Genomic DNA, 10,564 nt, shown 5'->3' with positions numbered 1-10,564 from the left:
TTAGCCTTTTCAGTAAAGTTAATTTTTAAGAAGATGGCACGCACAACAGCTCCGGGGCATCGTGACCACTTTCTAAGATCCTGAAATCAATCTAAACTACTAAATTCTTCTTCTAATCCCAGTTAAAGTAGGTTTTCACAGTTCCAATTTTAGCCTTCAAGTTCTATTTACAGGACAGAAAATCCCAGATAGTGACACTAATCAAGTTTTACTTAGCTTGGCATATTAAAGAACTAACTACTCTCAGGATATGCCAGGACATCTCAGATGCAAATTGTAATTTATGATCTAAACCAAGCTGATCACAGCACAGTGTGTGTGCTGTTTTAATAATTTGTGCTGTATTTAACACATCACTCCAAGACAAAAAATCCCACATAGTTCCAGGATCATGAGCTGATGGCCTGGAGTACAGGAAAGGCCTCACAGAGAGAAAAATGTCCATCCCAAGTTGTCCAGAAGAACTCAGTTTCACAATACAACTTTCCAGCTGTGGGACTGACCAGAGTTCGGCCTGCACACTGAAAAAAAGAAACCTGAAATCAGCTCCTCCTCACAGCATGGAAACACCAAACACTGTTTTGGACATAAAATCGAGAGTGGGGCCTAGTAAGATGGTTTAATTTGATTCAAATGCTGATCTAAACCAGGGAATCAATCCCCAGTCCTGCAGGGGTTCAGGACCAGACAGCACCCACAGTCTAAGAGGACCAAGGCTCGCAGCAAAAAAGTTCTCTTCATTAGGGAAGCACACAAAATAAATTCTTATAGAATTAGAGAGTTCTCCCCTCCTCACTCTCTGCTTCACCACACACCTAATGCTTCTTGCATCCTGGGAAGCACAAGCACAGCACCCCCTGAGCTCACCCCTAAAAGCCAGCAAGCCTTGATTCACTTTCACAAGGAATGAAAAAAAAAATATATATTCTGAGTTCAAGCAGTAATTAGGAGTATAAAGTATGTTTGCTTGAAAAAACAGGCGGAGTGTTGTGAAGAGCAGGAGAGATGAGCTGAAGACACGGTATTATCAAGCTGCCCTTTTCCAACATCCCAAGAATTTCGATAGCAAGACTCCATGCCAAAGAAAATGCACAGAAGACTATAAGCAAAAGAAAATTAGAGCTCCTGGAAGAGAGAAGACAGAGATGGAAGAAGGGAAGGGAGGAGAAACCAGTGAATTCACAGCTTTTTATTTTTTAAATACATGAAACACTTCTCACACTCATGTAACAGAAACTAAGCTTACAATTGTGTAAGCAACTCTGCACAGAGGTCTCTCCACAGAAAAATCAATTGCAAGACTCCTGGCTCCTTGTTTTTAAATGTTTAATATTATTCCATCTCCACAATTAGGATTAGAAAAGCAGCTATGCTCATACCAGACATACCAAACCAAAGTTGAGTACTGTCAATATTAACCAGCACACACAAAAGTTGCAACAGAAAAACAAGATATGTAGCTCACTGACAAAATTAACACTCTCAAGTTTCAGATCCCAGACAAAGGGTACACTTTATTTATGGCTGAAAATGAAGCAAACATCCAAGTGACAACACGATACAAATTTACTTTGACGCGAACATGCAATAAAAACGTGTAAACACCCAATAAAAATGAAATGAAAAATAATTACAGACAAGACACAAGTATAAATTTTATTGAGCTACTGTGACAACATTCGTATGTCACATCAATGAATTAACAAGAAGAACAAAGTTGATTAGAAACGTGAGATAAAGGAAAGGATGAGACGCCACTGGACCAGGAGGGAGGGTTCATCTCTGCTCACAACTTAACCATGGGCTGGGCTGGAAAAGGCAGCTCCTTCCACCCAGGCTGAGCCAGCTGACTGTGACTACACACATGTTAAAAATGAAGCCCATGCAATAGTGCTCGCTGAGTCAGGGCTGTGTGCTGTGCTAAACAGGGTTCACCCCTGCCAAGTTGGGGGCACACGGAGCTGCAGCCTCATCGCTGTGCAGGACACGAGCACACGTGCACTGAGCGGGGGATCAATACTTCTGATGGCACAAACACACATCTAAAGCACCACCTCTGACCCTGCTGACAGCCTGAGCAGGCTATCAATGCTCACACTGGACAACCTGGATAAAAGATAAAAGTTGACGTGGAAAAAAAAAAAAAAAAGTTTCAAGCTACCCCATCATTTGTGTTTGGTGAATAACAAATTTCAGCCTTCAGGTACAAGGCTAACACCTCACACAAAACCTGCTCTGAGCATCTCCCTCTCTTTGGCCATCAGTTATTGTCCACAGCTTGGGGCTGAAGATCCTCCTTCCCCTGAGCTGGCAGAGGCTGGCCTGTCCTGCTGAAACAGGGAGCTGTTTCAGATCTTTGGCTGCAGTTTGAAATGATGCAACCACAAACTGATGAATATTAATTTCAACATTCATATCACTGGCTGCCTCTTATGTAAATTTTAAGCAGCCTTTAATGTACAGAGAAATCCGAAGGGAAACTTGATAAATTGCCTATCTTGCCCTCAAACGGTACACCAGACAACAAGGAGGTTTTAAAGTAAGAGTGTGTCTGTGTATGAGTAACTCTAGATTATAACTTCATAACCATCTGCAAGAAACATTTTCTTCCAGTGATTTGCTATCAATCATCCATAATATTCTTCTAGGACACTCAACTACTCAGTTCTTTTTTCACATTCTCTTCTATAGATATTATTTCCAGCAACAGCCTGAAAAGTACCTACAAATCAACAGCAGCACATCCCCTGTTCAGTCCATTTAAAATACTGCTAAAAAAAGTGCAGAGAATGTAACCACTGAGTCTTACTTATCCACAGAGCAGAACTGAGTAGTAGCAAAAGAACAGTAACTGCTAACTCTCAATATGGCATCTCAAAGAGGGTTTGGGAGCATTATCAGTGTTTCCCAGATGGAGAACAAACCAGCGGAGGCCCTGGACATGCTCAGGGGCCGGAGCAGCCCATGGCAACACCGGGAGTGGGGATGCACCACCTGCTGACAGTGAGACTGTGACTCCCAGCTCATTTCAGAGCCACTGCTTCCTCCTGACTGTGCTCACAGCAAACCCAAACCAACTAAAGGCTCTGGGTGTCAGTACCAATCCCACTGAGCATCACTGCCCAAAGGGAACGTTCCCAGCGCAGAGATTTTGGGTGGGCTGATGCATCCCAGCTTCAGCTGACCTCTGGGTAAGAGAAATCTTGTGTTTTTCTTTAAATATTAGACCAGCAACACCATGAAACCTCAAATACCTAGCAAAAGTACCAAAGAGAGCAGAAGGAATGAGACTTAACCCATCAAACTTCCCCTGTATTTCATCATCTGCAGCACTCCCCTTTCTGGCTTTGTAGTTTTGTTTCTACAGGAATAAGCCAAGGCTTTTCCACACAAAACATACAACCTTTTGGCACCTAAGATACATCTAGTCTGAGTCTTCATTAAAAGGTCCATCCTGCCCAGCTGCACTGCCCCATATTTATATAAATGCTAAAGTAGGTTCTCCTCTTCTCCCAACTGCTCTGCAAGATGAGTTTAATTTCCAAGTCCTGGGTTTAAGCTCACCCCTTAACTCCTTCCTTTCTTCACCACTTCCCTCTGTCTCATCCAGTCCTTTAAACAGTGTCACTTCCCCCACTCCACTTGGATTTATTTTTGCTTCCCTCCAACGTTACTGCCCTCAGCTTGTCACACGTGAGCCACAGACAAGAAGCCAACATTCCTCAGCAAGGGCAAGCCCCAGAACCGACCCAGGCCCCCTGCACACACCCTCCCCCAAGAAAGCAATCCCACAGCGACAGGGTAACACAGCAGCACAGGAGCATCCCATCTCCAGAGCTCAAGGGATGCAATCAAATGTTTGCAGGAATTACACCACAGTTTGGTCTCCCCTGCAGACTCGTGTGCAATGCACGCCCGGGCTCACCAGGCCATCAGCCAAACACAAGAGCACTGGATTCAGGAACAGGAATGGTCTAGCTCCAATGAGGAATTTATCTGGTCATTTATCAATTTAGCTGAAATTTAGAATTTGCAAATTTCACAAATTTTCGTATCATTCACAAAAAAACAGATGTTGCTATCTATGCCCAAGCTTCCTTATTCACTGAGGTACATTTCCACACATCCACAGATCTGCTCAGCTCTGATGGAAGAACTACTCGGAAAAGCCTCCGAGAGAGCCATGGCCTACAACCTGCCCTGCCTTCAGAACCTCACAGCCAGAAACACAAAGATGTGGGGGAATTTAAAGCATCTAAATACAGCAGCTTAAAATACCTCTGTGCATCTGCTTTTCAGTCTTTCAAAGACCTGGTAATCTTTACCTCTGCCTTCCCAGAGCAGTCCATGAATCCAGCTGGGAGGAGGACAAGCACCACTCCCCTCCCTGCACCCCAGGAAAGGCAGCACAACTCCAGCCCCCACAAAAAACTTCCTTATTACCCCAACTGCCGATGAAGGCATTGAATTCTTGCAAGGTAAGGAGGTAAAAGCTCCCAGACAGCTTCAGTGTGACAGGCTCCAGCTTCAGTCCAGCTGGAACACACCCACAGGGAGCCATCAGGATCTCCCGGCTTCGCCACCTTCACACCGAAAACTGCATTGATTCAGTCTAAATGCTGAACTCTGCTAAGTCACAGAAGCGATCAAGTAAGAACTGCTGCGTCTTACCAGAGTCAAAACAGAAGCATGACCAGTCTGGATTTAACACAAATTCTCTACTGCCTCCTGCTCTCCAGAAATCCCAGTACTGTTGGAGAGCAGGGAAGACCCACTGTCACACCCAACAACCTACACCCAACTGTGCTTAATCTTCTATAAAACTTAATGCTGTTAACAATCACCAATCTGTCTGCATTTCCACTCTCTTCACAACCCAACCAATGCAATAATCCCATATTTTCTTCCCTATTACTACCAGTAAAAGCAGAAATTAATGATTTGCCTCATGAAACCAGAGAAAACAACAACAACAACAACAAAAGCTGAAAATATATGTGTCACAAAATGAGTAAGATTTATCTTATATTTACTAACTTAAAGATTTTATTGTTGACTGTGAGGTCTAAGTTTCTCCCATCTCTCCCGCTACATTCAACCCCACACCTACAATCCCACTCCTGCACAAGTTTCTTCATCCTAAAACTCCCTGTCTTCTGCAAACTATCCCCCTGCAGCTTTCCCCTTCTCAGCTTCACATCTTCCTCCCCACTCCTTTATGCAAAGCTGGAACACTGTCACTGCATTCTCAATCCACAGAACATCGTTATTTGCAAGGCCTTGCCCGCAAATATATTGGAAACAACCAAGCACAAAGAACACGTGCAAGAAAAACCTGGAGATACAAGATGGGAACTTTGTACCCTGCTTACATAAAAAGGACCACAAGCCAATAAGCACCTGCTTGTTGTTTTAAGAAACACTAAGCATCCACGTATCTGTTCTCTACCCGAAAAATAAACTGTCTTTATTCTTGGCCTCAGCACGATCGAACCAAAACTTTGGACTGTGCATTTTTCTACATCTACTTTTTTGCATCACAAATCAGCTTGCAAATACAGAATAACTGCTCACTGCAATTTCAGACTGCATGTCATTTCTCCTCTAGCAAATGTTTCACCCATTACTTATTTGGTATTGTTACACACAGCCAAGCGGTGCAATTTTTTTTTTCCCCAAAAAAAAACTCCCAACCATTACCATGTTCCAAATCCTCCCTCCTGCATTTCTCAATACATCACCCAATTAACCACAAACTTGGCACCAGAGCAGAGTGATTGAAACGTGCACTGATTCTGCCACGTCTCAGATGGGCATTATTTCACTGGAGGAATAGGAACAAGGGATAGAAAAGCCGTCAGAAATTTCCTTCCAAGGAACAGGACTCAAGGAACAGGATTTAAGGAACGCTATGAAAGCCAAATTCTTGAGCCAGAAGTACATCAAGGGCCTTTCTTCTAGTATGTCACTAGGGGCATCACCCTGACCACCACAAAATGCCAAAGCTTTCCTGCTGCAGGGAAGCAGGGATTGCTATGGGAGTGTATTGGCAGCAGTGCCCTGGCGTCTACATCCCTGTATTTCATCTCCCTGCAGAACCACCAAGCTGCTTCCCCTACACATCTCTGATCAGCTGGGGGGAGCAGAAACGTGTTCACAGTAGCTGGAAAGTCTTCTCTGGATGCACATTTAACTACCATTATAAACAGAAAAGCACTCGCTACTTTTAGGACAGAAACAAGTTCTACAGTGACCTGCACAGATAAACAAAATTTAACACTAAGACCTGATCACTAATTCCACTTCTGCTGAAGCCTGTGAGCTCCTTCACTTAATGCAAATCAGCTTGTGCTCAGGTACCATCAGACCCAACTAAAAGATGCCAACAACTCCACCTGTTTCTAATTCAGTAAGAGAAGCACTTCAGGATTTAAAAGCTACTCATTACTACCTACTTTCTCGAGATTTTGTTACAGATTTTATAAGATCAATGGTTTACCCTGAACAATTAGTCACAGCCTGCCACAGAACTAATACTCAATCCTCACTTTAATCAAATATGATGCAATACCAGGATAAGATTTTAAAAAACAAACAACACGAGCAAGATTTGCCTTTAGATTTTCACTCCCCAGCTTGACGGTAACAAGTTCTGCCGTTCTGGTCAAAAGCAATAAGAAACTGTACTTTTTAGCGGTGTGTGTGCCTGTCCTAAAAAGCTACAATGACATTTTGAGACTTGTGTTTATTGTCAAAATAACTACAGATAGTTTGGTAAGTTTTCAAAGGGTATTAACTTCTCCCAGTCATCCTGCAGATCCTGCTCAGATCTGAGACTCGAGCTGGACTTACTCATGCAATGCTGCTGCTGGTCTCAGAGACCAACTGCCTCCTCCACCACTGATCTATCCACACATATCCAGAAATATTAAGGAAGCTGTCAAGGAGAGCTGCATGCTGTGCCCACAGGAACACGATGCTGCTTTTCCTGTTCCCCGGCAAAACGTTGTTTTTCCGGTGAAGGTGATGGTGACACCAAAAACTACAAACAAGCCAGGACCACAGGACAGCAGGTTACCTTCCCGCTGCTGAACTGATCCCAATCGCACAACTGCTTCCAAACGGGAGATGCAGCTTTAACTCGAGGGCAGCAGCATTTCTCCAGTGATTTCATTTGCATTTATTGCCACAATATTCCCTGTTTGTGAGGATCTGTTTTCTCCGTGCGCTGCAATTCCCTCCCCATCAGCTATCAGACGTGGAGCCATCCTCACCCACGTGGCAAACTGAGGCAGAAATGCCGTGCCAATCCCACAACTTCTGTAGGAAACAGAGGCAACCTTTGCTAGAGAAAGGGGTTAATGTTCAGCTCTGTGCCTTGCAGGTACGGTCTCAAGTGAAGAGCCCCGTTTGATACCTGTAGGAAGCTGCCATTTTTGCATCTCATATTCCATTTGTGAACAGCCCTTTTTGTTCTTTAGTCCAAGTTCTGAATTATTTAATCCTGTCTCCAACACTTGAAATATCTCTCCCTATAAACAAGAGGTTATTCAGAGAAAGGAAATAAATAATTTAAAAAGTCAGACCCTAAAGTGTTCCTGGCTCTGTTTTTAATTAATATTGATACAATCTTGAGAAACCTGCTGCTTAATATTACAAGGCAGGTCGAAGCTCATCAACAGTTAAACGTCTCCTTTTAACAGAAAGTGGAAGAGGAAGTTGGGAGCTGCCGGGTGCCAGCGCTCCGGGACTGCCCAGTCCCAGCTCCTCACAACTTTCTCATGCACGAAAACGAGAGTTTCAAAGCCATGAGACCCTGAGCTCCATGAGCTGCAGCTTACAGGGCTCAGGTGGAACCGTGTTAAGCATAAATCCTTCAGGCTTTTGTCCCGGGATAGAGTAGCAGAAACAACAGACGTAAGTATTTTTATTTTCTGTAATTGCACGCTCAAAATCAGCTGGGACAAGTGAAGGACAGGGAGGGAGGGAGGCATGGACAGTTCTGTGGGACTGAACTTCATACCCAGTAACGATAGTTTTTATAGCATATTGCTTCATCTGCAAGTGGGAGTAAATATTACACTACCTCTTCATGCAGATGGGTGGGTAAGGAAAAAAAAATAAAAAAAACCACCAACAAAACCAAAAAGCTAATTCGAAACAAATTAACTATTCTGCATATGGATGAATGTGCTTCTCCACCTCCCTGGTCAGTCCAGCACTCTGCAGACAGACTGTGTGCAAAGTTAATAAACTCTGTGCTGCACAGATTGCCTGGTGAACCTGCCAACAGGTGAACAGCCTCAATCCGCAACGGGTATAAATAATCACCAGTCCTCAAAAGCAGGTAATGAATATTGTTCAAACAACTCTAAGCTGGCGTTACCAGAACGCTTCAAAGGAGAAGCTACAAGCTGTTCAAGTCAGACTGTCACATTTAGTCTGCAAAAACGAGATTAAGGTTTGTACGGTGATACTCCACAACAGGTTTTACAGTATGCACAGAAATTAAATTATGATAAAAGTGAGCTATTTTTTACCAAAAACAGAAGAGAACAATCTATCAAAATGCCATTTGGCTGCGTTCATTACATTTTAGAATTTAATTTACATGATAGATATTTTAGCATAATATGTTTTAATCAATAAGCATTTCTGAAGGCTTTATTTTTATATGCAATATTTAGACTTGTTCACCCTTAAATGCAACACCATGGCAGTGATGTTCGGAGCATTTATTTTCCTATGCCAAGCAAGTACAACCACACATACACAGAGGCAAAAGCAAAAGTCCACAATTAGAGATGTCAGACCTTGTTTAACTACATCTTAATTTAATCCATTTTATTTTATACAATTCTACATCTGGATCTCATTTTCTGTATTCCTGTAGGTATTCTGGGTCACTATTAAGAACCCTTTCAAGTTAGCAAAGTTCAGCCAAGTCTACCTTAATCCCAAACCTTTAAAAGAAACAATAAAACACGGAAAGGGGGGGTAGAAGACGACTGAGAAGCCTAAACCAAAACGCTACTTTACCCCACCTCCTAATGCACCTGAAAGTCGGAAGGGACCAGCCTCCTCGCACAGATCCCACGCAGCACTTCCCGTTTTGGGGGCTGCCGGGGTGGGATTTTTAGCACCGCTCCCGCAAGCCCGGCGGGGGGGAAGGGGAGGGCGGCAGGACCCTCGCCCCGCTCGCAGCCCCCCGCGGGCATCCCCTCACCTGCAGCGGGGATGCGGCTCTGCCCAGCATCAGCGCACCATCCCCGCGCCCGCCGCAGGCTCCGGCCGGCTCCGCCACCGCCTCCACGGGGGCCACGGTGGGCAGCCGCCGGCTTTCGAGCCAATTTATTTAAACGGGAGGCAGCGGCGGGTTTGGAGAGGCAGGGCAGCGCCTTCCTGCGCCAATCAACTGGGAGACACGCGTGTTGCAATCCCATTCACGGCGGGAGCAGCACCAATTCAGCGTTTGACAACCTGCCCCCCCCCCCTCCCCTACACACACCACCCCCCATAACCCGCCCCGGCCTTATCTGCACCCCGGCAACTCTGTGAAACCGTGAGTTCCCCATCGCCCCAGGGCACGCACCCCCGGGGCAGGGGGGGGAGGCCGCTCCGCCAGGACTTTCCCCCGGAGGAAAACGGCACTTCTGGGCTGTTCCGAGGCAGCACCAGCAGAAAGCATCAATATTCCGCTCATCCGTCAGCTCCTGGACAGCAGGAGAGGCTGGAGAGCCCGTGAATTATGTAACGTACCCTCCCGCCGCCGCGGGGAGATGCGCTGCGATGCCCCGCCGGCCGGGACGCCCCTCCCCGCACCCGGCGCTGCCGCCGCTGCCCTCCCGCAAGTCCCCCCCCCACCCCGGCCCCGCTCCCCGGCGCTCGCCCCTTCCCACCCCGCCGCTCCCTCCTCCCCAGCGGGGTCCCCGGCGCGGTGCCCGCGGCGGTCGCAGGGCGGCGGCCGGAGCCCCCCGCGCCCGGCGGAGCGGAGCGGAGCGAGGGCCGGACCCCGCGGGGAGCGCCCGCCCGCCCGGCCGGCACCACAGCGCCCCCAGCCCCCGCCGCTCCGCGCCGGCACCGCCAGCCCGCCCGGCGCCCCCACACACACAAAGTCCCAGCACTCGGTAAACTTTCCCCCGGCTTCCCGGCGAGGGAAAAGCGGCGGGGGGACGCGGCGGCGGGAAGCGGGGCAAGGCGGCGGGGAGGGAGGGACGCAGGGGAGGAGGCGGGCGGGGGGATGAGCGGCGGCCGCCGGGAGTCCCGGCGCGCCCGGAGCCCCGCACGGCGCCGCCGGCGGGGGGGAGCGCGGAGCGGGGGAGAGCAGCCCGGGACGGAGCGGGCGAAGCGGCGGCGGCCCCGGCAGCGGCGGCTCCGGCGCCATCTTGGGCTGATCGATGAATTGAACAAAGAGGATCAATTTCCGATGGGGCCGGTGATCGATGGCGGGGGGGGCGGAGGGAGCGGAGCGCCGCGGCCGGGCGGAGCGGGGGGTTCCCTTTAGGCGGCGCGGGCCGGCAGCGGGAGGAGGAGGGGGAGGCCGGGCCCGAGGGAAGGCGGAGAA

At 47.5% G+C, this 10,564-nt stretch overlaps 1 protein-coding gene and 1 long non-coding RNA gene across 8 annotated transcripts in view; one reads left to right on the top strand and one right to left on the bottom strand.

The window, feature by feature from the left end:
• The window catches only part of CUX1 (cut like homeobox 1), a 264,884-nt gene extending 255,570 nt beyond the window's left edge, over nt 1–9,314 (bottom strand). For 6 of the 7 annotated variants that reach the window (XM_027882106.1, XM_027882101.1, XM_027882105.1 and 3 more), the window contains exon 1: nt 9,227–9,314. In XM_027882106.1, the coding sequence (XP_027737907.1) occupies nt 9,227–9,256 (30 nt within the window). In that variant the 5' untranslated portion in view covers nt 9,257–9,314. The remainder of the gene's footprint in view (nt 1–9,226) is intronic. The other variant, XM_027882100.1, reaches the window with a different exon arrangement.
• On the top strand, nt 7,042–9,008 carry LOC114056700. Its single transcript, XR_003571073.1, has 3 exons — nt 7,042–7,917; nt 8,220–8,347; nt 8,894–9,008. It is a non-coding gene; the product is annotated as an uncharacterized LOC114056700 (long non-coding RNA).
• Nucleotides 9,315–10,564: the final 1,250 nt, after the last annotated feature.

Source organism: Empidonax traillii, unplaced genomic scaffold (genome assembly GCF_003031625.1).
Source record: "Empidonax traillii isolate 1590-97213 ecotype Southwest subspecies unplaced genomic scaffold, ASM303162v1 scaffold101:size1699134, whole genome shotgun sequence".
Classification (NCBI taxonomy): domain Eukaryota; kingdom Metazoa; phylum Chordata; class Aves; order Passeriformes; family Tyrannidae; genus Empidonax; species Empidonax traillii.
This window is presented reverse-complemented; position numbering and strand designations above follow the sequence as displayed.